Source organism: Malaclemys terrapin, chromosome 10 (genome assembly GCF_027887155.1).
Source record: "Malaclemys terrapin pileata isolate rMalTer1 chromosome 10, rMalTer1.hap1, whole genome shotgun sequence".
NCBI classification, from domain to species: domain Eukaryota; kingdom Metazoa; phylum Chordata; order Testudines; family Emydidae; genus Malaclemys; species Malaclemys terrapin.
This window is the reverse complement of record NC_071514.1, coordinates 29423631-29451501: the sequence shown is the minus strand read 5'-3', so window position 1 is coordinate 29451501 and position 27871 is coordinate 29423631. Positions and strand designations below refer to the sequence as shown.

General features: G+C 41.2%; 1 protein-coding gene across 1 annotated transcript; it reads left to right on the top strand.

Moving 5' to 3' along the window:
* Positions 1 to 1357: 1357 nt before the first annotated feature.
* On the top strand, positions 1358 to 27871 carry TARS3 (threonyl-tRNA synthetase 3). The gene is made up of 19 exons (XM_054042496.1): positions 1358 to 1806; positions 3586 to 3675; positions 5032 to 5222; positions 6146 to 6269; positions 8090 to 8211; positions 9451 to 9568; positions 11169 to 11233; positions 12748 to 12826; positions 14334 to 14480; positions 16311 to 16409; positions 16892 to 17058; positions 19055 to 19217; positions 19974 to 20111; positions 22241 to 22318; positions 22427 to 22527; positions 23786 to 23890; positions 25593 to 25665; positions 26206 to 26320; positions 26716 to 27871. The coding sequence occupies exons 1-19, from the start codon at positions 1552 to 1554 to the stop codon at positions 26862 to 26864; spliced, it is 2379 nt and encodes a 792-aa protein (XP_053898471.1). The 5' UTR covers positions 1358 to 1551; the 3' UTR covers positions 26865 to 27871.

The window sequence follows — 27871 nt, the reverse complement described above, 5'->3', positions numbered from 1 at the left end:
CCATCAAACACCATTTAGAGAGAGAAATCTTATGGGACTTCACAACATAGAGGCCACATGAAGAGCAGCCAAGGACAGATGAATGATGGAGCCTTGTTTGTGCCCTAAGTGAGGTCTGACGTTGCAGGAAGGATTCAGATTGTTATGTAAGTTAACAGTAAAGGAAATCTCAAGAAAGGGGTTAGTTTGGATGCTAATCAGTGTGTCCTTTGCCTTTTGCTTCCCTCCCCACAAACATAAACTACTCTTGTCAGTTAAGATCATGCCACTATACACAGTGACAGACTTAGCATTTTGAGTCAGTGAGATGATTCTTTGGGGAACCTTTACCCATAACTGAGTCGTTTTATATAGAAGTGGGGCACGGGATCTTCATTCCATCACCAGTCCAACCTCCCATAACTGCCAGGAAAAAGCTTTTCAAGGAACAATTTGCCAGATAAGCTGAAATGTGAGGGATGCCAGTTCCTCAGCCACAAGAGTTTCTTGTGTGCATTCTGGCAGCTTTAAATATTAGCTAATTAATAATTCCACCATAGGTCGGTATTACTGACAATTTTAGAGAGGGAGACCTTGAAGCACATAGGTAATATGTCAGTGATTAACTATGACAGGTAATAGGATAATTTATTCAAGTAACAACAAAAAATAATATGTAAAGTAAATCTAGCACAGATGCTACCAGAATGTAGCTTGGCTGTATTCTCTTTCTCGATCTCTGCAACTATGGTGTATGTCTGTCACTGTGTATTAATACGAAACGTGGCACTGCATAATACCCTCCAGGTGGTATGACAACTTTCCACTTCCAATTGAAGCTTAATCCTTTCTAGCACAAAAAGGACATGGCAATTTTCTACTTACCGTTGTTAAAACTAACACTCAACGTTCCTGTAACTAAATAATAATAATTTATCTCATTTCTAATCCTTTGTTTACTTTACACATTTGACAAGACTCTGTGGTGGCCTTGCTACCATCAGCAACAGTCTTGGTGACACCACCCCCACAGCCACATTTTGTGCTGAGTTCCCTTAACCCCAAAAATGAGTGATTGATGGCTGTGATGCAGACTATGTGGTCTTCAGTGAAAGCCACTCCATGCACTTTCAGCCCCAGTCTTTAGCATTTTCGAGTTTTTTTTCTGCAAGGAAAAGAAAGGGAATTCCCTCCCCCCCGCCCCTGCTCTACAAGGGGCTGTCCATAAATCACATAACACATTTTCTGGTGATTTTCAAGACCTACCCATCCCCTTGTAGCACTGAAACAAAAAGCAAAATTAAGAAATTAAGCCCCCTCCCCCTCTTAATGGTTAATAATTTATGGTCAACCCCAACCATGGAAAGCCTGAGATTCAGCCGAGGTCTCTAAAGGCAGGGTTTGCGGGAGGCAGGATTGTGCGGGGCGCGGTGGCAGTGTCCCCCAGTGCACCTGGCAGAGACGAGCCCCAGGAGCTGCTGCAGTCCCAGCCCAGCCCCTCTGGCAGGGCCCGGGGAGGAGGGAGCTGATCGGCGGGAGCTGCCGAAGCTCCCAGCCCGGGTCCGGGGGAAGATGGCGGCCGCCGCAGAAGCCATCGCCTTGCGCCTGGCCCGGCAGGAGGAGGAGATCCGCTGGTTAACGGCCGAGATCGGCCGCCTGAAGGAGCCGGAGCCGGAGCGCGGCCCGGGAAGCAGCAGCCCGGAGCTGCACAGGCTGAGGGCGGAGAACGAGAAGCTGCGCTACCGGCTCCTGCACCTTCGGCGCAGCCTGACAGCTGAGCTGGGCCGCGGGGAGCAGCGGCGGCCGGGCCCCGCAGGAGCCGGCAAGGTAGCGCGGGGAGGGAGAGGCAGACCCCGAGCCTGCCCCGTGCTTAGCCCTGGGTGCCGGGCAGGGGCCTGCCTGGCATGTGGAGCGTGGATCCGATGGGGCTGGCGGCCGTGCGGCGGGGCAGCCCGTGGGGCTGGGCTGGGCTGGGCTGGGCGGCTGTGGGGCACGTGGCCTTGCGGTTGTCCATCTGTCGTGGGCGGCCTGTGGGGCAGGGCGGTCTGGCAGCTGTGTGGGGCTCAGTGACATGAACACCAGCAACTATCACGCAGTCTCCCAAGACTCTTTAAAATTTCCCTTGTTTTAATTTGGGTCACTTTAAGGTCCCCCTAAGAGATCAACTTTTTCTTTTGACAAGTGCTGAAATGCTGGCGTGGCCATTATGTGGAGGTGGAGAGTAGCTCCCTGAACCTGCACTGAACATGGGTTGGTGCCAGGAACTTCTTCCTTTTTTGTTTTTTTTAAATGAACTAATATTTGCTTAGTGTGTGTGGTTTGTTCTGTGCTTTGAAAACGTGAGGTGCTATACAGGTACTAAGTATCATTGTTCAGCAAACTGGTGTAGTGCCTTGCTGGATTAGGGCAAACTGTCTGCTTCTCAATCCAGGTAGAATTGGGGTTATTTGGTAGGTTGGAGGAACATACTAGAAGAAGTGGCAGATGTTGATACAAGCTGCATCCATAAGGAGTGTTTACCTGCCTTTTGTTCAGGTTCACAATTTGTATGTCCTATTAGCTGCCCTGCATGATCCTACATCCTCAGGTAGCAGTAGTTGCCAATTATTGGTGATACTGAAATCAGTGACTTCTTTAGGATAAGGACCTTGTCATAGTGATTCACATTTCTGTGATTTTGAGACTAAGTTATTGCAAACATGTTCTTCATGCACTTATCCTTTATGATCACTCCAACTTCAGCAGGGACAGACTGTAGCAATCCATTTGTGTTGTTGCAGAGAGCAGATTACACAGGAGCTCAAATAGCTGTACTAGCTCTCAGTGAATTTCCAGATGGAATTGAAATATAGAGCCTTAAATAGGTTACAACCTAGTTACCTCATTGATATCCTTCTGTCTTTATGATTAAGTGATCATATTAAGTGTCGAGAGGCCTCTGCTGACATCAGAGCTTTGCTGTCCAAACATGTAGTAATAGACTATGCTCATTCCCAAAGGGTTTACAGTCTAAAACAGACTAGAGGGTGGTAGGGAAACTAGATGCAGGGAGGTGAAATGACTAGCTCAAGGTCACACAGCAAGTCAGTAGCAGAACTGGAAATAAAACCCTTGTCCTGAGTGTAAGTCCATTACCTTATATTCTGGACCACAGTACCTCTCTATAGTCAGCTTGTTTTCAGTGTGGTCTGAGTTTGGAACTGGTTTATTTTGTTCTCTCACCAAAGCCTGATTTTGTTGCTCTTCAGACTTTTTTGTTCTCCACTCTTTTTCCGGGGAGGATTTTGTTGATATGTTGTAGCAGTGAGAAAATTCCAGAGGATTTGGAAAGATTCTCTCTCTTGGACACTGGGCATGTTATTTTCCTGGGCCAGTGGACATACAACCAGAACATTGTATAGACAGGCACAGTTTTTATTTATTTGTTACAAAATGTCTTTCAATTTCTTCTGATAGGCTACACCCCATGACTTCTTTAGCCCATCATCAGACTATGTCCCTTTTCTGAATATTCTTTCATTGCTGTATATCTATCTAAATCACGTGCCTGCTATGTATTGTCCTAGTAAACATAGTGGTATAACTTTTTTTTTTTTTTTTTTAAAGAATACCTCCAATGCAGGCCTGACTCCCCAAAATAAGAAGAAAAAGGAGAAGAAAAAAGAAAATGAAGTTGTGAATGGGCTTAGGAATGAGGTAAGCAGATATTTTATAGTGCATAAAAGAAGAGTCTTTGCTAGGTTCAGAGCTGGTCCTCCCCTTTGTCACACCTTGTGCCTCATCAGTAAGGGTACGAGTCTGTCACAGATTCCATGACTTCTGCAGCGGCTAGTGCTGGCTCAGGGGAGAGAGAATTCTAGCAACTGGCTAAGACTTGCACACATTCTTAATTTTACACACTCACTAGTCCAGCGGAGGGCAAACTACGGCCCGCGGGTCGGATCCCACCCATCAGGATTGCCAGCCCTGTGGCGCAGCGAGGCTAAGGCAGGCTCCCTGCCTGCCCTGGCCCTGCGCCACTCCTGGAAACGGCTGGCACCACGTCCCTGTGGCTCCTGGGGGTGGGGGAGGCAGAAGGCTCCGTGCACTGCCCTCGTCTGCAGGCACCGCCTCCCCCCCACCCCCGCAGCTCACATTGGCTGGGAACAGGGAACTGCAGCCAATGGGAGCTTCGGGGGTGGTACCCACAGGCAAGGGTAGCGCACATCAGAGCTGCCTGCCCCACCCCCTGGAGCCACTGCTGGACATGCTGGCCATTTCCGGGAGCGGCACGGGGCCAGGGCAGGCAAGGAGCCTGCCTTTTGCCTCTCTGTGTACCACTGCCACCCCAGAGCCGCTTGAGGTAAGTGGTCCGGGCTGCACCCTGATCCCCTCCTGCACCCCGCACTCCCAACCTCCTGTCCTGAGCCCCTTCCTGCACACCACACCCCCTCCCGCACCCCATGCTCCCTCCCGCACCCAAGCCCCAGCCTTGCATACAATTTCCCCACCCAGATGTGGCCCTCAGGCCAAAAAGTTTGCCCACCGCTGCACTAGTCCCATTGAATTCAGTAGTATTGCTTGCAGTGTATAAAGTTAAGCATGTGCAAAGCTGTTATTTTCAAGATAAGGATTGAAGTGCATATTCTTGTCAATATTAACCAAGAGTCAGAAAGGTTTCATCAGCTATAAGTGTGGCAAGGGGATTTCGGCAGCTGTGAGCGATACTGTGGGGGAGTGGTATTTGGTGAGCAAAAATACAGGGGAATGCTTAGTGGGTGTGCTGACAGAGACCCCCCCACCCCTCCAGGATAGCCTTGATGAGGGTTGGATTTTAGAATATTTCAATATTAATCTGTGTAACAAACTTGAAAATGGCCATGATAGTTATTACAACCTGACACTTTGGGGGTTGGAAGTGTTTATGAATGTACTTATGTATTTATTTATATTTCAGAAGCACCTGGAGACACCAACAAAGATCAGATGTTGTATAAACATATAGTAAATTAACCTCCCATTTGTGTTCTCTTTTAAAAATAGTTTTGTGACTGCTGTGTGTGATTCTTACAGCTGCAGTGTGAGCCAAGCTTCATAGACGACAGGCTGAAGCATTATGAAACACTGAAAAAAGAGCATGATGCCTTGCTTGCTTACAGAGCAGCCAACCAGAGCAAGCCTATAAAAGTGATTCTGACTGATGGTAAAGTCATAGAAGGGGAATCTTGGAAAACGACACCATATCAGTTGGCTGCAAGAATTAGGTAAACTGCAGGTGTAAATGTGTTTTAATAAATGGTGGTTTTGTTTATTCCTCCCCCCCCCGGAGCTAGTTGATGATATAGGTCGGGGTAGGCAACCTATGGCACGAGTGCCGAAGGCAGCATGCGAGCTGATTTTCAGTGGCACTCACACTGTGGTCCTGGCCACAGGTCTGGGGGGCTCTGCATTTTAATTTAATTTTAAATGAAGTTTCTTAAACATTTTAAAAACCTTATTTACTTTACATACAACAATAGTTTAGTTATATATTATAGACTTAGAGAAAGAGACCTTCTAAAAACATTAAAATGTATTACTGGTACGCGAAACCTTAAATTAGAGTGAATAAATGAAGACTCGGCACACCACTTCTGAAAGGTTGCCGACCCCTGATATAGGTTCACTGAGTGGATGATTGACTTTTTTTAATATTTGCTTTGCCTTGCTTTCATTGTGGAAGCATTGATCCAGGTCTTGGACTTAATGCGGAAATCACTGGGTGTGGTTCTTTGGCCTTTGTTTTACAGGCGGTCAGACAAGATGATAATAATGGTTTCTTCTAGCTTTAAAATCCAATGGAACTGTCAGCAATTAACTCTGACTTGAAATTCAATCCTAATTAATGATAGAATATGGGATTATTATTCAGTAAGCAGAGTTCTCATCCTCCCTTAACCTCCAAATCCTTCCTTCAGGAGAGAGTAAGTCGTCATATGGTTTACAGTCTGTAACTCAAAAGTGAACCGGATTTGAAAATGTTTTAAAAGTCTATAGAGGCCAAAGGGCCAGATTTTGAAGGTTATTCAGGTGCCTAAAAATGTAGACAAGTGCCTAGTAGGATTTTCAGGAACAGCTGGGCACCTAAATGCCTTTTAAAAATCTGGCCCAAAATGCCTTTGATACGCATGTTACTTTTCTTTGTTAGTCGAGGACTGGCTGATGATGCAGTAATAGCCACAGTGAATGGTGAATTATGGGATCTGGATCGTCCATTGGAGGGAGATTGTTCACTGGAGCTGCTTACATTTGATAATGAGGAAGCTCAGGCAGTAAGTAAACGGTCTCTTGGTTTTACTTGATTAAAGAAACTAATATCTTGAAAAGAAATCTCCCTTTTATTATCTTGATTTTCTTTTTTAATAAAAATCCTGAACGTTAGTAGTCCTCGGTATAGTTCAATATATTGTATACAACAAAATTATTGTTAAATGATTAGTCAAGTGACAAATAATTGTGGCTTAACCAGGTATATTTCATATATATTATATATCTGTTATTTCAAAAGGGAATGTATGGATAAACACAAATTTTTTGGACTCCTTTCTTTCCCCCTCTTTTAGCTAATAGAAGTTGACTGAAAACAAAACAAAAACTACCTAGATTTGTATGTTAAGTTAAAAGCAGTTTGGTACTTTAAAAATGCTTCTAATATATGTTGTGGATGAAGCATCTAAGGGTTTGACCCTGGGAGAATAGTGGTAGTTAAGGTTGCTCAACATATCAAAAGATCAGGTCCTAAATGTGTTAACATGTGGGGCATCTTAGGCTTTATACAGAAATCTCATCCTGATACAGAATTCGATCTCTGAATAAAATATGTCTGCTAGAGCCTGCAACACTTCGGTAACTTCAGGCATGTGTGTATCTCACTCAGTGGAACTGTGTGTGCATAAAGTTATGTGCCTAAGGGTACATCTACACTACAGCGGGGAGTCGATTTAAGATACGCAAATTCAGCTACGTGAATAGCGTAGCTGAATTCGACGTATTGCAGCCGACTTACCCCGTTGTGAGGACGGCGGCAAAATCGACTTCTGCCGCTTTTTGTCGGCGGCGCTTACTACCACCTCCGCTGGTGGAGTTAGAGCGCCGATTCGGGGATCGATTGTCGCGTCCCGACGGGACGCGATAAATCGATCCCCGAGAGGTCGATTTCTACCCGCCGATTCAGGCGGGTAGTATAGACCAGACCTAAGTTATTGTGGGGCCCCAATTCTGCAAAGATTTAGGAATGTGCTTAACTTTATGCACTGTGAATAGTCTCATTGATTACCATATAGGACTAATCACAGTGCATAAAGGTAAGTCCGTGAATAAGTCTTTGTAGGATTGAAGCCTAAATTCAAAGCAGTTCAAAAGCTAAAAACTTGTCATTGTGTAAGTGTCTCTATCACATGTCCTCAGATAATGTGCATAATGGCATTTATAATAGTACGACTGCTGTGTATGTGATCATTATTTGGGTATAAATTAAAGTTTAGCTGGCCAGAAATCAGCCTATTTATAAACGAACAAAACACAAGATTGTTGTGGCCAGGGCCAGCTCCAGCATTTTTGCTGCTCCAAGCAGTGGGGGGGGGGGGGGGGGTGAGCCGCGATTGGCGGCACTTTGGCTCTACCATCACCACTTCAGTCTTCGGCGGCAATTCTGCGGCAGGTCCTTCCCCCCGAGAGGGATTGAGGGACCCTCCGCCGAATTGCTCCCGAAGAGCCGGACAAGCTGCCTCTTTCCGTTGGCCGCCCCAAGCACCTGCTTGCTGCGCTGGTGCCTTGAGCCGGCACTGGTTGTGGCTAAATCACATCAGAGGTCTAATGACTAAGCAAATTAGAATAAAACAGGGCCACAGTGGTACAACTACTATCACGTTGTTGAACCGGCATTTATCAGATACAATTATTTGAATCTACATTAATCATCTAACACAGTAGAAATAAAGACAGAAACAGCATTTCTTGCCTAGAATTTAAATATCATGGCTTCATCTCAACACTTTTCTTCGATAGAAATGCCTTGCTTTTTTAAAAATTATGTACCACCAAGAAGTCATTGTCCTGTGACCTGCTTTTCTGACTTATTATTCATTTATAGGTTTACTGGCATTCAAGTGCTCACATCCTTGGAGAGGCCATGGAAAGTTATTATGGAGGTTGTTTGTGCTATGGGCCACCTATTGAGAATGGATTTTATTATGATATGTACATTGAAGAGAGGTAAAATATCACAGATGTCTATAAACATTTTGGCTTTGACTTCAGTTCTTAAGGTTTAGTTATGCTGAATTAGGTTTTTACCTGCATATTAAAAAGAAAGTAAAGTGGATCCTTTTTATTTAAAACTGACAGGTTAGTCTTCTCTTCATGGCAATTTTTGGAAGAAATAGTTATTTTCTGAAGTTTATTCCTATCAGACTCCTCCTCAAGATTTAGTTACTGAATGTTTTGTGGAAGAAAGTAGAACTTTGGGATAAAATTGTCTAAGGTGCCTAAGTCACTTAGGCACTTAAGGTTTCAGAGTGGTAGCCATGTTAGTCTATATCAGCAAAAAGTGCCACAAGTACTCCTCGTTCTTTAGGCGCATAAGTCCCATTTTCAAAAGTGATAGGCCCTTGAGGGCCTAAGTCTTCAATGACTTTCAATTAAACTTTATCTCTTATGTCATGTTTGAAAATGGGACTTCTGCTCCCAAGTTACTTAGGTGTTTACCCTTTGTCTAATCATTGTTTGCAGTTATATAGTTCCGTCTGCTTTCTGTCTCTTCGCTGTGTATATATAGCCAGGCAAAACTGAGAACCTGAAATCGGCTAATAGGATGTCTCTTCAGCTGACTTGGGCCACATGTAGCTTTTCAGTGCTGGCCCATGTGTTGTTAAAAGTCAATAGTAAAACATTTTTTTTGCTTGTGCCTTTCTACTCCTTATATGTAAAGTTGGCCTAAATGTTTTTTCTCTTTGTTTTGTTTAACCTTGGAAATGTCATGAATCTCAAGTTGTCTCCCCTATTCTTTCCTGAAGTGTCTGGTTTCTCAATCCTCATCTGAAAGGGGGATAGTGTTGAATCTTTTGCACAGAAAAAACTCTTTTTCCATGTATTTGACAGGAGTTTGAGTTAAGCGTGATTATTATTATTATTATTATTTTTTAAGCCTGAATAAACGTCAGGTGCTTAGGTCTCTTGGGCTGAGAAATTGTAGTGTAGACATTTGGGCTCTGGGACTTCTAACAATAATAAAGTTAAGCACGTGCCTAAGTGTTTGCAGGACGGGGGCCTGAATGCATAGTTGTATTAAACTAAAGGAACCATTGTAGTGATTAAATCAAAGGAGTCCACTCTCCTTACAAAAAAGGAAGTAAATGATTATGGTTTCCCTATGGCATTTGAGGGTAATAAATTGTCCTAGTAAACTTTTTTGTTATTAAAAGTATAGTAACTTTTCTCTAATTTTTTGTTTAGAGGTGTATCTAGTACAGAATTCCCTACATTGGAGAACATGTGTAAAAATATCATAAAAGAGAAGCAGCCTTTTGAAAGACTAGAAGTCAGTAAGGAGATACTACTAGATATGTTTAAGGTAATACTTTGGAGCTACTATAAGACTTGGAGAAATGAGCATGTAAAAATGATTTTTAAAATAGATTTTAATTCATTTGGATAATATTATGATTTACTACTTTTTTCTTTGTCCATCTGTACAATGGGTATTAATTACCAGTCTCTTGGTAGTACACCTCTACCCCGATATAACGCGGTCCTCAGGAGCCAAAAAATCTCACCGTGTTATAGGTGAGACCGTGTTATATCGGGGTAGGGAGAGGAACCGCTCTCTGCCCCAGCTCACCTCCGCTCTGCCTCTGCCTCCTCTCTGAGCGCGCCATCACCGCTCCGCTTCTCCCTCCCTTCCAGGCTTGTCACGCCAATCAACTGTTTGGGCCGGCAAGCCTGGAAGGCAGGGGGAGAAGCAGAGCAGCGGCGGCGCACTCAGGGGAGGAGGCGGAGATGAGCTGGAGTGGGGAACAGTTCCTCTGCACCCCCCCATTACTTGCTGTGACCCTCCCCGGAGCACCCCCAGCTCACCTCCGTTCTGCCTCCTCCCACGAGCATGCTGCAGCTCAGCTTCTCCACCCTCCCTCCCAGGCTTGCCGCGCCAATCAGCTGTTTGGCGTGGCAAGCCTGGGAGGGAGGAGAAGCGGAGCTGAGCGGCGTGCTCGTGGGAGGAGGAGGAGGAGGTGTAGTGGAGGTGAGCTGGGGCGGGGAGTGGTTCCTCTGCGCCTCACCCCTTTACTTGCTGCAGTCCCCCTGCCCCAGCTCACCTCCGCTCTGCCTCCTCCACCCACGAGCACGCCGTTCAGCTCCGCTTCTCCTCCCTCCCAGGCTTGCCGCGCCAAACAGCTGATTGGCGCAGCAAGTCTGGGAGGGAGGAGAAGCAGAGCTGCGGCGCGCTGGTGGAAGGAGGCGGAGCGGAGGTGAGCTGGGGTTGGGGGGGGCCCAGGGAGGGCTACAGCAAGTAATGGGTGGGCGCAGAGGAACCGCTTGTGGTAACACGAATTCAGATATAACGAGGTAAAGCAGCCCAGTCCCCTGGAGCACTGCTTTACTGTGTTCTATCCAAATTCGCGTTATATCGGACCGCATTATATCGGGGTAGAGGTGTATTATGTGTTTTTAATATTTTGTAAAAGCACGTTGAAGTACTTGATGGAAAGATGCTATAATCAGCATACACCCAGACAGATTAGCTATATCTGTCTGATTGTCCTGTCTTCCCTGTATGTTTTATAACACTGTGTCTTCTTTTGGAAGGAATGTCAGGCTTTCTCGGCTATGTGTGATTGTCACTCTTCAGTACAGGGGTTCTCAAACTGGGGGTCACGAGGTTATTACATGGGTGGTTGCAAGCTGTCAGCCACCACTCCAAACCTCGCTTTGCCTCCAGCATTTATAATGGTGTGAAATATATTAAAGTGTTTTTAATTTATAAGGGGGGGTCACACTCAGAGGTTTGCTATGTGAAAGGGGTCACCAGTACAAAAGTTTGAGAACCACTGCTTTAGTAGTTTTAGTGCCTTCTAATGACACAAATATGAGTGCTACCATTATACCAGAATGTCATTGTAGTTGTTGATGTTAATGAAGTTCTAGTTCCAGATATCTGTTTTTTCTCCCCCATATAGTATAATAAGTTTAAATGTCGTATCCTGAATGAGAAAGTTAACACGCCGACTACCACAGTGTACAGGTAAAAATATACAAGAATACATATATTATTTCATTGCTTAAAAAACTCTACACTGTAATTTTATAATTGGACAGTAGGAATTTGGGCAGACTTCATCGAAATTGAAGGAAGAAATTATTTTCTCTAAATTTATTAAACTAACATCCCAGACTTTGTGAAGGTTCCCTCTTTTTAACTAGGGCTCTGATCCTACAGATACCTGTGCACATATTTAACTTTAAGCACATGAATAGTCCCACTGAAGTCAATGCTTAAAGTTAAGCACATATGCAGTATTGAGGCCTAGATTTACAATTGGTGTTTGTGCATAATTGCATCTTGTCTTCAGGGGGATGACACATGCTTCTCAAAATTACCTCCTGTCTTCATTGGTAGACAAGGGGAGCATGCCCACCCTTGTAGTAATTGCCTCCCATCGAGGGAGAAGAATAAAACAAATAGTCACAAGTGGAATTTGAACCCACTAGCAGTAACATTAACTGCTAGCATGGTGTTGGATGTGAATCCTGTCCAGCTGGGGTTGTGGAAGGCAAAGTTGGCTGGAAAATGGCAAAACCTTTTTTTGTCCATTTTGTTTAGATGAAAACTTCCTGATCAGCTTTTGTGGGAGAGTGTATAGGCCACAGGATGTCCTAGATCAGTGGCGCTCAACCTTTCCAGACTACTGTACCCCTTTCAGGAGTCTGATTGGTCTTGTGTACCCCCAAGTTTCACCTCACTTAAAAACTACTTGCTTACAAAATCAGACATAAAAAATACAAATTTCACAGCATACTGTTACTGAGAAATTGCTTACTTTCTCATTTTTACCATATAATTGTAAAAATAAATCAATTGGAATATAAATATTGTACTATACACTAAAATGTAAGTACAAGTGATTGTATGAAATTTTAGTTTGTGCTGACTTCACTACTGCTTTTTAGGTAGCCTGTTGTAAAACGAGGCAAATATCTAGATGAGCTGATGTACCCCCTGGAAGATCTCTGCGTGCCCCCAGGGGTGTGTGTACCCCTGGTTTAGAACCACTGTCCTAGATGGTATCATTAGGTAGTTGAGGGTAGGTGCTGAGTATTGCCCAAGAGTCAGCTCTCATTACTTGCTGCGGCCCTCCCCGGGCCCCCAGCTCACCTCCACTCCACCTTCTCCCACCAACGCGCCGCAGCTCCGCTTCTCCTCCCTCCCAGGCTTGCTGCGCCAATCAGCTGTTTGGCGTGGCAAGCCTGGGAGGGAGGAGAAGTGGAGCTGAGCGGCGTGCCCGTGGGTGGAGGAGGCAGAGGCGGAGCACTTTACAGTACTGGGTCCTAGTATATTTCTGAGACTTGAGAAATTCATGCTGCACAATTGCATGTAAAACACACCTCATAAATTTCTGACCACTTATGTATAATTATTGTATTAGTAGATGTGTGCTAGTCACCATAACTTTTCTTGTACATTATTACTGACTATATTTTAAACGGTTGTAAAATGTGAGGAATAAAATGGTTTATGTCAGAATTATTTTGTTGTAGGTGTGGTCCATTGATTGATCTCTGCAGGGGCCCACATGTGAGACACACTGGAAAAATTAAAGCTTTAAAGATTTTTAAGGTAAGAGTAAAAATTTATAAGCTTTCAAAGTAACTAGAGCAGGGGCAAAATTGAATTATACTGATGTATGTATTAGAGGGTTTTTGTCCCCCTCCCCCCCCCCCCCGAAATGCCGTAGACTGGGGTCTACTATGTCCTTTTTTTTTCCTTGATTGTCACACCATCAAAGCCATCCTTAATGTCCCCCCCCTATGCTCACCCCCAAATAAAATTACTGATTACCCTCCTTCTGTCCTCCCTGCCCCCCAAAAATTAACTGACTCTTGTCTGTCCTGATTGCACTCAACTCTGTAGTGGTGTAAATGAACAGGATCAACTCATTTTTATAGATTATTAGTGTAGCCATTTGTTTGCAAAGTAAGAAAACATCCATGTTTATTGGTACAGAAAACAATGTTTTGCTCTCTTTTCTTTATTTTTAGATCCCATTAACTTGGCCAACTGCTGGCCAGCTGAGCCGATAAAACTGACACATGTGCATCTCAAGGCCACCCCGGTCTGCTACCACATGTTGTCCCCACACCCTCTGTCAAGCCCCCAGTGAGCACACTGAGCTTGTCTCCTTTGCACACCACAAGATCCCTGTAGAGTGGGTTACCACAGGACCTATAGTTATATTTTTTCCAAACCTGGAATGCTTGCCCTGGGTGGCTTGAAGGGGACTATAAATAATGTGTAACCTGTAGGAAAAGATCAGTGACAAGCATCTGTTTATATCTGTTTATGTTTTCAAGGCTATCTTTTCAAGGAGACAGTCTAGAAATTTATTTTTGTAAATGAAAACTGAGAATCCTTCGTGTTTCCAGGCCCCTCAAAGCATGGGGCTTACATAACTGCTAATGCTGGCTTAGCTTTCTGTACCTGAAAGTACTGCTTCTTTAAAGTGACCGTCTGCACAAAAGAACCAGAATTAACTTGTGCAGATGCTTCTGGTAATTAGGTAATATAAGTTACTGACAACTATTAATTGGTTAATTTGGTTGGACGGTCAGAGTCCTTGATCTCCTTTGAACATTCAGCATCGTTTTGGTCAGTTAACTTTGTGCTTGAGATCTGTGTACTGTTGTATTTAAATATTCAGATTAAGTGTTCAATCCTCAAAACAGTATCCGTATTTGACTGTAAAAACGAGTTGGTATTATGTTTTCTTCTGTTTTCTACTGTCTTACTGCATCATGTTGTGAAGTTACAGCATGTTGCTTTACATTCATCTGTAATGTAATGACATGATACAAGTTAAAATAACGTGGCCAAGTACAACAAATACATGATTAGAACAATTATTTATTTTTATGCATGCTGTGTTACTATCCCAACAAAAAAGCAGTGCATACATTTAACTGCAAGTATCTTTGTCTTTTAAACCAATATTGGATGACTTGACAATTCTTTTCCCAAGAAGCAATGAGATATGGTAATTGGATTGCATTATCATTTATTCTTCCCCTGCAGCTGTTTGTATGATACCGTTTTTAAAAAACGTTCTATATATTTTTTTTAACATCAGAATTCTTCTACATATTGGGAGGGAAAGGCTGACATGGAAACATTGCAGAGAATCTATGGAATATCCTTCCCTGATAACAAAATGATGAAGGAATGGGAAAAATTCCAAGAGGAAGCCAGAAATCGGGATCATAGGAAAATTGGAAAGGTAGGTACTGTTGATATTTTTATTACTCTTAAAGGGCATTGTCCTGGTGATGATCCAAAATATATTTCTTCCTCCCCAAAAGACCCTCTGAAAACCTGAGTACTATTAGCCACCCCCAAATGATGGCTAAAATTAATTGGGTGACCCATTAACAAAACTAAGAGACTGACTTTGCCATTGCAGATATTATGCATTCTTCATCATAAAGACATAGGAATTAGAGATGACTAGTCAGGCCACTTAGTCTATCCCTCTGTTCCATATTGTTGGGTTGTCTAATGGTGATTTTCTTCCACTAATTCCTTTATAACTAATCCATGGTCTAATGGGTCTTGTTGTTTTTTGTTTCCTGATATTCATCTTAAATCTTCCTTTGCTTAATTTAATCCTGTTACTCCTATTTATTCTCCCTTGGACCACCCTAAATAATTGTTCTTTCTCCTTAGTGTTCAAACCCTCCTCTGTCCCCTCCCCACATACCCACCTATGGTTGCCTTCTAGCTAGGCTATACATACATAATTATTTTAATTTCAGAAATCATTCCTTCTCTTGCCATATCATCCCTCCAGTTTTCTGTTGCCTGCTTTCTTTCTGAATCAGCATGGGATTAAAACTGACAAGAGTCCTGTTCTCTGAATCTCCCAGATGACAGATAAATCTCCTAATATCTAAAATATAAATCAGAAAATAAAGTGTGAAGCAACTATTAGATGACTTAGATGCACATATGTGCTACGAATAATTGAACTCATTAATATATTAAACTGAAACTTGTTTACTGAGAAGTATACATGCACTGAGTCTCCATAAGTCCTATATATGCCTATATATACCTTGCCCAAGCTCACTCGCGCACGCTCGCTTGCTCGCTCTCTCTCTCTCTCTTTTTCGTTTGTACTCAACCTTGCCTAAATTCTAGCCTGTAAACTCCAGGCGCGGACCTGACTAGCTATGTTAGGAACCCTAATACACCAGTGAGAATTGTACAGATAATAAACATGATCTGTGTTTGATCACATTTCATATTAGGATTCCATTTATAAAGGTTTTAAGGGGTTAAAAGATCAGTAGAGGTCGTAGTATGTTCCAGGCATGAGTCCTATGTATGTTACAGATGGTTATAAGCACATCAGTAGAAGTTGTTATAACTATATGAGCCACATATTGACTCTATAACAATAAAGTAACCATGCATTACAACATCTTGGTCACTTATTAACCCTTTATAAACTGAATCTTAATATGAAGTATGATTTTTTTGTTCAATATGTATTTACATTTGTTTCTTTCCCAGTTAAAAATGGATGAACTGGTGTAACATGAATCATAGGATACTAAGAGAGGTTCTTCAAAGAAAAACGTACAGTACTAGATCCCCACTCTTTTATGCCCACATTCTTAGCACAGGCTTTTGACAAAGTTTCTACTTGCTCAAAACCCTGAGCCATTAAACCATCTCACCAGTGAGTGGTGTGTGCCTGCCAAACGACTTTTTTCCTGCACTAGTGGGTAGGAGTGTTGAACCTACTGCTGAGACTGTTTTAAGGGCTCAGAATTTTGAGGAAATGTGAGATTAGTCAGTTACACGTTTGGAGATGGGTCTCTAGTCACATGCCTTCTGAAAATCAGAATTACTGGTAAATTATTTTCTCAACATTTTAAATCTTGTTCTCTTCTGAAGTTCTTATTGATACATTCTAAAAATATCATTCACTGTCTCTAACAAGGAGTCTTAACACTCTCAATTTAAAAATAGTGATTTGAACTGGAAAAAACATTCATGGATACAATTTAAGTGGGCTTACTGAATTCTACATTTATTTGTACAGGAGCAAGAACTTTTCTTCTTCCATGATCTGAGTCCAGGAAGCTGTTTTTTCCTCCCCAAAGGTGCCTTTCTTTATAATACACTCATGGATTTTATACGAGTAAGTGGGCATGTCTTAAAATTTCTAATCAACATAATTAAACATCTTTCCTTTCTATTGAAGATGTGTTGCTTTTTTCAGACTGGCCTTAGCTCAAATGACACATTTTTGGGGTCCCTTCCAGCCCTACATTTCTATAATTCTTATTGATCCCACTATTGCATTAAGGCACTCTCACACAAAAAAATGTGTGCTCTGTGTATATAGTTGTGTACAGATACACTGAAACTATAGTGAGGTTGTATAGGGTAACTGCAGGAAGAATTTGACCTTAATTTTTTTTTCTAATTATTAAATCACAATACATTTATAACTTGATCTCAGTCATCTAACCCTTACACATGTGATCCCATTGACTTCAATAAAGATCTATTGTAAGTAAGGATTGCAGGATCAGGCTTTTACTATAAAACACACTCTCTGTAACTTGCTTTTTTTTTTTTTTTTTTTTTGCTGCATCACCTTTTGGATTTATTTTCTAGGAGGAATATCACAGGCGTAATTTTACTGAAGTAGTATCACCTAACATCTACAACAGTAAACTCTGGGAAGCGTCAGGTCACTGGCAGCACTACAGTGAAAACATGTTCTCATTTGATGTTGAGAAGGAAACATTTGCCCTTAAACCCATGAACTGTCCAGGACATTGGTTTGTATTATCTTTCCTATTTTCCTACTTGTGAAGTAATGTTTTGAGGTTCAGGGAAATTAATATAGTAATGCACTGAAGTTAATATATAGTAAAACCTATACAGTAGACAACCCTTATAGGGGAATCAGCTGTCCTCAGCGCCTGTCCCAAGGTATCTTTAGAGAGCTTGAGTACAGTTCTGCTCCTGTTTATTAAATACATGTTTGGGGGGGTGGGGAGAGATATAATTTGCAACTCTTGGGTTTTTTTACAGTTTGTTTAAAATTTACATTGGATATGGATGATCTCATGGCTAGCCTCACCTCAGTCCCTGGAAAAATCATGGAGCAGGTCCTCAAGGAATCCATTATGAAACATTTAGAGGAGAGGAAAGTGATCAGGAACAGTCAGCATGGATTCACGAAGGGGAAGTCGTGCCTGACTAACCTAATTGCCTTCTATGATGAGATAACTGGCTCTGTGGATGAGGGGAAAGCAGTGGATGTGTTATTCCTTGACTTTAGCAAAGCTTTTGATACGGTCTCCCACAGTATTCTTGCCGCCAAGTTAAAGAAGTATGGGCTGGATGAATGGACTGTAAGGTGGATAGAAAGCTGGCTAGATCGTCGGGCTCAACGGGTAGTGATCAATGGCTCCATGTCTAGTTGGCAGCCGGTTTCAAGCGGAGTGCGCCAAGGGTCAGTCCTGGGGCCGGTTTTGTTTAATATCTTTATTAATGATCTGGAGGATGGTGTGGACTGCACTCTCAGCAAGTTTACAGATGACACTAAACTAGGAGGCGTGGTAGATACACTAGAGGGTAGGGATCGGATACAGAGGGACCTAGACAAATTAGAGGATTGGGCCGAAAAAAACCTGATGAGGTTCAACAAGGACAAGTGCAGAGTCCTGCACTTAGGACGGAAGAATCCCATGCACTGCTACAGACTAGGGACCGAATGGCTAGGTAGCAGTTCTGCAGAATGGGACCTAGGGGTCACAGTGGACGAGAAGCTGGATATGAGTCAACAGTGTGCTCTTGTTGCCAAGAAGGCTAACGGCATTTTGAGCTGTATAAGTAGGGGCATTGCCAGCAGATCGAGGAACGTGATCGTTCCGCTTTATTTGACATTGGTGAGGCCTCATCTGGAATATTGTGTCCAGTTTTGGGCCCCACACTACAAGAAGGATGTGGAAAAATTGGAAAGAGTCCAGCGGAGGGCAACAAAAATGATTAGGGGTCTGGAGCACATGACTTATGAGGAGAGGCTGAGGGAACTGGGATTGTTTAGTCTGCAGAAGAGAAGAATGAGGGGGGGATTTGATAGCAGCCTTCAACTACCTGAAGTGGGGTTCCAAAGAGGATGGAGCTCGGCTGTTCTCAGTGGTGGCAGATGACAGAACAAGGAGCAATGGTCTCAAGTTGCAATAGGGGAGGTCCAGGTTGGATATCAGGAAAAACTATTTCACTAGGAGGGTGGTGAAACACTGGAATGCGTTACCTAGGGAAGTGGTGGAGTCTCCTTCCTTGGAGGTTTTTAAGGCCCGGCTTGACCAAGCCCTGGCTGGGATGATTTAGCTGGGAATTGGTCCTGCTTTGAGCAGGGGGTTGGACTAGATGACCTCTTGAGGTCCCTTCCAACTCTGATATTCTATGATTCTAGAGAGTAGGACAGGGTGCTGGAAACTACTGAGTTTAACTTCGGCTCCAACAGAGACTTGGCTCTGTGGTCTTCAAGTCACTTTTTTCTGTGGCTCATTTTCACTACCTGTATAATGGTTGCTATACTTGCCTACCTTTCAGGGGTGTGGAGAGAATTAATTGGTAGATTCTTGAAAAGTGTTACGTAACTGATAACATATTTATCTTGGTTTTTTTTTTGACAGGCCTAAGCTGATTTAGTTCAAAATGAATCTTTTATCTTGGGCCTTGTGGAAGAATATTAGCATGTAAAAGAAGCCAAAGACTATTGGGTATAAGTTTTCCTGCCTAAATATACTTTGTCTCTTCTAGCTTGATGTTCGCTCATCGCCCACGCTCATGGAGGGAAATGCCTATTAGACTTGCAGACTTTGGGGTTCTTCATAGAAATGAACTGTCGGGGACTTTGAGTGGTTTGACTCGAGTCAGGCGTTTCCAACAGGATGATGCGCACATCTTTTGCACAATGGAACAGGTGAAGAACTTTTCAGCCTTTATATTCTATTGGCATGTTATGGTGTAGCTTAAGTGCAACATTTGTTGCTTTTATTTCATCCCTATTGCTAGGTTGCTTCCTTCTAATTCATTTGGGATTCAGTATGTCTTAGATTTCTATATAATTGCTTAAGTCAGTACCCTATCCTGCTTAGTGTCTTCATCAGAAATTGCCAACAGCATAATGCCCTGATGTTTTATTAAGTTTTCCTTTTTAGAGCATAAATGTTGTTTATTTGCAAAGGAGAACAATAAGTATTTGAGATGTTACTGACTGTGGGTTATTGAGTAGGCCTACTTGGAGTTGTATATCTACAGGAAAAAATCCTATACAGGATCTTACTTTTACATATCTTGACACAAGGATATTGAAGCAATAATGACAGAGTCCCAAGAGATCAAATAACAAGGAAAAAAGTGATATATCATGAAAAGTGGTATACCAATTAAAAAAGTGGTATATCATGGCGATGTTCTCCACTTAACTATGCTGAGTAGTATTTTATTCCATGAGTGATCCCAAAGATGTCAGTGGGGAGTAAATTAATACACTGTGTGGGAGGGAGTGTGTGGTAGAACCTGTCCTCAAAATCCCAGGCCTACAAAACATGCTTCTGATTCAGAAAAAATAAAGCAAGCCTGATTAGTGATAAAACAATAGTAATGATCAACCAGTTCTCCATGGCAGCATTTTGGTGTTCTGTTTGTCAGTTGATTTGTGTTGTTTAAATTTCAGATTGAGGAAGAAATGAAAGGCTGTCTGAACTTTTTGAAGACAGTTTATGCAGTGTTTGGTTTTACCTTTCAATTGCATCTTTCTACAAGACCTGAAAACTTCCTAGGAGAAGTAGAGATCTGGGACCACGCAGAAAAGGTAACACAGGAAGGTACTTAATACTTCCATTCACAGAAATTTAATGCATTTTAAGATGGCTAAATGTAAATGTCTCCATCTCAGAACAAAGAATGTAGGCCATACTTACAGGATATGGGACTCTTTCCTAGGAAGCAGTGACTCTGAAAAAGATTTGGAGGTCATGGTGGATAATCAGCTGAACATGGTTTCCCAAAAGAGTTAATGTCATCCTAGGATGCATAAACAGAGGAATCTCGAGTAGGAGTAGAGAGGTTGTTTTGCCTCTATCTTTAGCACTGGTGTGACTACTGCTGGGATACCGTGTCCTGTGTGGTGCCCACAATTTAAGGAAGAAAATGAAAAATTGGAGAGCGTTCAGAGAACAGCCATAAAAAACATTTAAAGGATTAGAGAACATACTTTAGAGCAGTGGTCGGCAACCTGCGGCCTGTGGGCCGAAGGTTGCCCACCACTGATTTAGAGACTCAAGGAGCTCAATTTATTTAGTTTGAAGAGGAGTTTAAGGAATGACCTTGTTACAGTCTTCAAGTATCTACACGGGGAAAATGTTAAATAACGTGTTCTTCAGTCTAGCAGAGAAAGGTATAACACGATCCAATGGCTGGAAGTTGAAGCTAGATAAATTCAGGCTGGAAATAAGGCATAATATTTTTTAAAGTGAGTAATTAACCATTGGAAGAATTTATGAAGGGTCATGGTGGATTTTCCACTGCCAATTTTGAAATCAAGATTGGATGGTTTTTCTAAAATATATGCTCTAAGAATTATTTCAGGGGAAGTTCTATGGCTTGTATTATACAGGAGGTCAGACTAGATGATCACAATGGTCCTGCCTGGCCCTGCAATCTATGAAACATGCAACTGTCTAACGTCCAGTCTTGCAAACCTTCAGTCATGCTGAAGTGAGTGAGATTACTTACACAAATAGGAGGGATTGGTTTGGTTTGGTTTGGTTTTTTTTGGTAGGACTGGGCTCTAAAATCTGTACTTGATAGATATCCATGCTGAGAGATGTGAAACACTGACACAATAAATCTCCTGATTCATATAGTTTCTTAGAAAGTCAGTTCAAGCTATGGGTATGTATAACAGAAATTTCTTTTTGTTAATCTCCACTCACTCTATAGATACAAAAGCCAGGATTTAAAGTAATTACCATATATACTCGTTCATAAACCAGATTTTTTTAGTAAAAAAGGGAAGCACCAGAGACGGGGATCAGTTTATGAACGGGTATAGAGAGGGAGAGGTGGGACACAGCCCGTCCCCCCAACAGAGGGAGCAAGGAGAGGCAGCACAGCCAGCAGAGACAGAAGGGAAGAGGCGGGGCCAGAGTCTCTCCACTTCTGGCCACATTGCTCTCCGCCCCAGCCTCCAAAGCAGGTGCAGCTCCGGGGCTGGCAGGCTGCAGCTGTGCCGCTCAGCCCCACCCCCGGAGCAGGCTGTGGCCGCACTGCCCAGCCTGCTGGAGCACCTCCAGCCAGATCAGAGACATCTTCCCCTGGCCCTCCCCATATAAGATGGGAAGGGATGGGATGGGGAGAGTGTGGGGGTCCCAGGCTAGGGGTGGGGTCACATGTGGGGTGGTCACAGGGGTTACTCCCCTGACTCCCAGCTTCTCCCTTCCCCCCCCCCCAAGTTGCTGTCCTGGCCCATCAGGGTAAGCAGCTGGCCTGCTGGAACACTGTTTACTTAGGTTTACCTCTGTGCCTGCGGACACTCGAGGTAAACAAACCATCTCGGCCCACTAGCGGCTTATCCTGATGGCCTGGGAGCCAAAGTTTGCTGCCCCCTGAATTATAGGGTCGGCTTATAAACGGGTTATAAAAGATTTCCATTTTTACTTATCCATCTGGGGGGGGGGTGTTAGCTTATAAACGAGCCGGCTTATGATCGAGTATATATGGTATGTTTTTTTAGCTGTATTAGTTCAAAACTCTTTATATTGCTAAGATATTTGAGTCAGTCCTACCCATTTTCTTACTTTGTATGACTTAATCTTTGAAGTACAGTTCTTTCCCTCGCTTTCCCCTTCATGGGCAGCTTTGGTAGGACTGTGTTAAAGAAATACAATTTAAAAAAAAAACATAATTTTTAAACTTCATCTTTATGATTTTTATAATTAGCAGTTACAAAACAGTTTGAATGACTTTGGAGAGCCATGGAAGTTGAATCCAGGAGATGGAGCATTTTATGGTCCTAAGGTTAGTAAATCAGTGCAGTTCTGCAATGAAGCTCTAATGCAGCTTTGTGGGTGCATAATAGAATAACAAAAAAAACAGTATATAGTAACTAAGGCATTTCCTTTGCAGATTGATATTAAAATCAAAGATGCTATTGGCAGGTACCATCAGTGTGCTACCATCCAACTTGACTTCCAGCTACCAATCAGATTTAACCTTACTTATGTTGGGTAAGTGCTTGAATTCTTAATCTGTCAACTATATGACAGATAATTTTTTTACTTTCACAGTTTGTAGCTCCCATTAAAAATGAGTTAACCAAAAGACCTACCACTAAATGCCTAGGTGCACTAGTGGGACTAGAGATCCCCAGCAGTGGAAAGAAGTACTTGGACTGGGCCCTGAGCTGAGAATTTCCCCCATAATTTAGTAGTGTGTTCAACTGCTCAGTTTCATTGTAAATGTAAATGAGCGGAAAAAATTGATAACTTGTCTGTCTGCTCTTCCTGAAGAGAACTGAGTGCATCTGACCTTAGGTAGCCTTTGAGGAAACTTATTTGGGACAGACACACTAATCAATCACTATAGTCTGATGCCTCCATTGAACACATTAAGTTTAAGTTTACACATTAAACTATCAGCACCTTGCAGAATTGCATTCTTGACACAGTAACAATTTTAAAGTGAAGATCAGATCAGCTGGGTTATCCTTGATGGAGGAGCATAAATCATACATGAACAATTCTTTTGGAAAAGGGAAATACCATTTTTGGTTTCCAACTTGAGAGAAGAACACTTTCTTGTTGAATAAACAAATTTGTGACAGGCATGTTGTCCTTGGACAAGTACTTCCATTAGTTTTCTGTTTTTTTTTCTGGTTTGCCACATTTGATTGTAATTTCTCTCCCCTGACTTTTTTTTAATAAAAAAAGCAGGATCTTTGTTTTGGATTTGATCTGCTCTTGCTACTTATTTGTCATCTGAAGTCCCAATTGTTTATTTTTCACAGCATGATAATCATCACAGAAACCAAAGGATTGAAGTTTCAGATGGGAAATAAGCAGTAGGAATAGGGGAGATCCTAAGGAAGATTATATGTTAATGTAAATGTCAGTAAAAATGAGTGGAAAGAAGTATATCAGAGATGAAGATATATAGATGTGGACCTGAGTCATAGAGTTGGAATCTGAATCCAAGTTCACAGTGGTTTACAAAACCAGGGTTTTCTTTTGTGTCCATTTCTCATTATTTGTAGGCAGGATTATTTCAAACTGCTTTGACCATCAATTATTTCATGAATGTCAGTATGTCACAGTAAATTTGGAGTGAAAGCTGTTGGATTTCATGCAATTAATAACTTGCTAACATTTAATATTTTATTTATATAAAAAGCAAAATAGAAGATGGAAAAATGACAGTAAGCTTAAATGTGCGCTGATTAAGGTAAATGTCTTAATCTTCTTTCTTTCTGTTTTTCTTTCTTTGCAGTAAGGATAGTGATGATAAGAAAAGACCAGTGATCATTCATAGAGCTATTTTGGGCTCAGTGGAGAGAATGATAGCTATTCTAGCAGAAAATTATGGAGGAAAATGGTATGTGACACGTGTACAGTACTAAGAAACAATTAGGAACATAGCTAGAAAATACAGAAACTTCCTAATAGCCAACACATCATAATGCAAAATAATTCACCAAGACTCTTAGCAAAAGTAGCACAGGCAAAACAACCAAAAGATGGAATGTCTCATTGAGGCCTGAGTGCCATAAAATCATTAATATAATGGTTCATATTTAAAATATTAAGACTACTGTATACAGTATACAAACTCAAACGACATAATTGTAGACTAAGATAAAAGATTAGAAATTCAGTTTTACAAGATTATAATAAAAGTAGTACAGTAAGACCATAGTCTTAATATGGCAGTTGAAACATTTGCAGAATACATTTTATTCACCCTTCATTATTTAGCTTGCAGATTCATTTTTTATACTTATATGACTGTTGTACATATACAGATCCATAAATTAGAGAGTCTTAACATATATAAATAGTGAAAGCTGCTCCCTTATTCATGATTAATATCTGAAAGATAACTTCTTCATGAATTGGTGATAAAGAAGTACCATTGAATGGAGGGGGGCAGAAAGGGAACAGATCTCACTCATGAACATACAGTCCACCTATTATTTTAAAAGTATAAAATAAAGGGAAATGGCTCATGTGTGAAAAAATAAAATGCAGTCTAGTTATGAAACCAAAAGTGTAACTTGGAAAGGAACAAGAGATCAAAGTTGTGTATATATCTTCATGCCCTGTGGGTTTGTATCCCGAGCTCATTCAAGGGATTCCAGACTTTTATCTAAGCTAGTTGGGTACTGAAGTCACAAGCAGAAGTGCAAAACCCAAGGGTGGTGGTGTCACTAGAATATTTCCTTCAGAGAATGATACCTGCAAGTGATTTCCCTTTACACCGTAATATGAATTTACTCCAAAGCAACCTGACAATGTTGATTATTATACGGTAACGTTTTCTCTTTTTTAACAACATTAACACGAAAGTAAATTTAAACTTAAACTAGTAATCCCTTTCCATATTTTTTTCTATTGTTCTAAGGAACAGCGGTGCATATAATATTCTGTAGTGTCCAAAGATCATCCACTGTTTGTTTGGAGACGATTAGCCACAATAGAGGTGGATTGAATTCATGACATTATTTTAGTTTTAACAGTAAATTTCAGGACTTCTGTTTATTTAACCCAGATCCAAAATTATTCATTAATATATTCTGTTCTAGGTCAGGGTTCTCAACCTTTTTCTTTCTGAGGCCCCACCAACATGCTATAAAAACACTGTGCCACAACAACTGTTTTTCTGCATATGTAAGCCAGGGCTGGCCTTAAGGGGTATCAATCAGGGCAATTGCTCAGGCTTTGGCTTCAGCCCCAGGTAGTGGGGACTGGGACCCTGGGCTCAGTCGCATGCGGTGGGGCTTTGGCTTTCCGCACTGGGCCCCAGCGAGTCTAACTCTGGCCCTGCTTGGCAGACCTCCTGAAACCTTCTCGCAGCCTCCCAGGGGCCTCAGGAAGTGCTGTTCTAGGTGAATTGGGCAGGATAAAGATCATGCCTTAGCCTAGATGTCTAATTAAATTTTAAAATTAAATATTTTTGAAAATTATTCAGCTATTCTTAGGGCATATAAACACTAGCATGAATGGAAGGTGTGTGTTTTGTGTATGTATATATACAACATATTTTTTTATATAATTTTTATTTTTGTTACATTTGCTAGGCCTTTCTGGCTCTCTCCTCGCCAGGTCATGGTTGTCCCTGTGGGGCCTACCTGTGAAAAATATGCTCAGCAGGTAAGGATAGACTTCCTTTAAAAAATAGAAATAAATTTTATTTTATCAGCTATTGGATAACCTATAATTCCATCCTAGAACAAACATGTAACCCTTAGGAAATATAGACATGCTTGGCAGAGATGAAAGCATTATTGTCATAGTCTTTATTGCTTTCTAAAATTGTCATGAATCTAAAGGGATGTAATTCCTAAAAAAATAACATTCTTTGGGGCTTTATTGCTGCTTAGGCTTCAGGAATTCTCTAATTTAAAAAAAAATAACATAGCCCTAGAGTAGCCATCTTGTATATTGTAATCCGTGTTTTATTATAAAGTTGTCTGTTAAGTTAACAGAATAAATTTGCCCCAATCCTGGCAAGTACATAAGATTTGTATAATTTTCTCAAGTGAATATCTCTGATTTCAATGGAACTCTTCGTAAGAGCATATTTATGCATACTTAAATGCTTTGCAGAATCAGCGTCATGATCTCTGTTGGAAAAAAAAAATATATATATATATATATTGTAATATTAATGAAACTTTAACTTTCTTTTAGGTTTGCCATGAATTTTTTGAAGCAGGATTTATGGCTGATGTTGATCTAGATCACAGCTGCACATTAAACAAGAAAATAAGAAATGCACAGCTTGCACAGTATAATTTTATTTTAGGTAATTGTGTATTTAGGTTTCTGATCATTGTAAAAGTGTTTTCTTTTTTAAATTTTGGTTATAAACTTCAAATGCTGGCATAGAGTTTGATTTTATTTTAAATTTCATAATGTAAGCAGGAGATTAAACAGATTTTAGCAAATTAGTTAAAGCAGAGTTTCTTTTCACATATTGTTTTTTAAAAAAGAGTAAAGGAATAGATATGAGTTTAAAATAGTTTTATGTTTAAATGGCAGGGCATACCTTCTTGAATGTGTGGAAAGGACTAAGATATGGGGCTGGAGTGGTGACCAGCATTGGTCCCAGTGAATTTTTCTCTAGTAGTTATTTACTCTTCAAAAGTTACAAGCTTGCTGCAGATCCATTAATGTCTTTCTGCAATATTCCTCTTGCAGTGGTTGGAGAAAAGGAAAAAGCAAATAATGCTGTCAATGTGCGAACAAGAGACAATAAGGTTCATGGAGAGATTTTGATGACATCTGCCATTGAAAAACTAAAGAAACTGAAGAAATCACATGCTTTATATGCAGAGGAAGAATTCTGAAATTGCTGCTAACTGGGATCCATGTTAACTCTAAATGAAGCTCGTTATTTTTCCTCTTCTCTCTAATACTGTTGAGCTTATTTGCAAGGTCTTTGAATTAATGCACAAAAATGTAGCTGATGTGGGTGCTTTTGGGATAGTGTGAAGGACAGATGCAAACCTTGGACGCCTCAAACAATCACATGAATCCATAGCAACTGGAAAATTCCATTTAGAAAAAAAACCCTACACCTATGCTACAAAATGTATTGTTTCTGCTATATAAATAAAGCTGGGGCTCTATTAAAGTGATCAAGAGAGAAACACTGGAAAGTGTACTTGCTGCTACTGCTAAAAAACTTAATCAGATAGTCAAAAGTAGCTATGTAATTTACTTGTCTGGCATCAGAAACTTGGCAGCTTGTAGATGAAATTAAAATGCTCCTCATATATTTGTTTTGACATCAGTTTGTCTCAAATATTTTTTTGTTTGGGCTTGTCTAGTTCCTACTGGACTAATGTCTACAGGCCACACACGTGTTGGTACTATTGTTGTAAGTCTCTGCAGCAAAGACAGGCACTGAATGGGCATTAAGATTGAATAACCACTTATTTCAAAGGTGACCACCTAGAGATTGGTTGAAATATACTGCCTAAGCAATGTAGGTTGTTGTCTGTAGGGTTCTTGTTCTTTGAATACGTGGAAAACCTCCATTTACAGTGCTGTAAACTTGGCTCCTTTCACAAGTACTAAATTCACTTTTAAAAGACTTAATTTAAAAAAAAAAAAAAACCAACCCCTCCATAGAATGCATTGTGGTGTTTCTGCTTTGTTTGGGCAGAAAAATATGTTGAAAAATCTGTTACATGGAAATTTCCTTAATTATTTTATCTTTACAACACAGTTTATTGGAAACATCAGCCTAGGTGTATGTTGAATCTAAATTTGTACTTTTAATTGCTCCATTTTGTAATTAAATTAAAAAGTTTACTGTTCCTGGCAATTGAATAAATCTTCAATACGACAA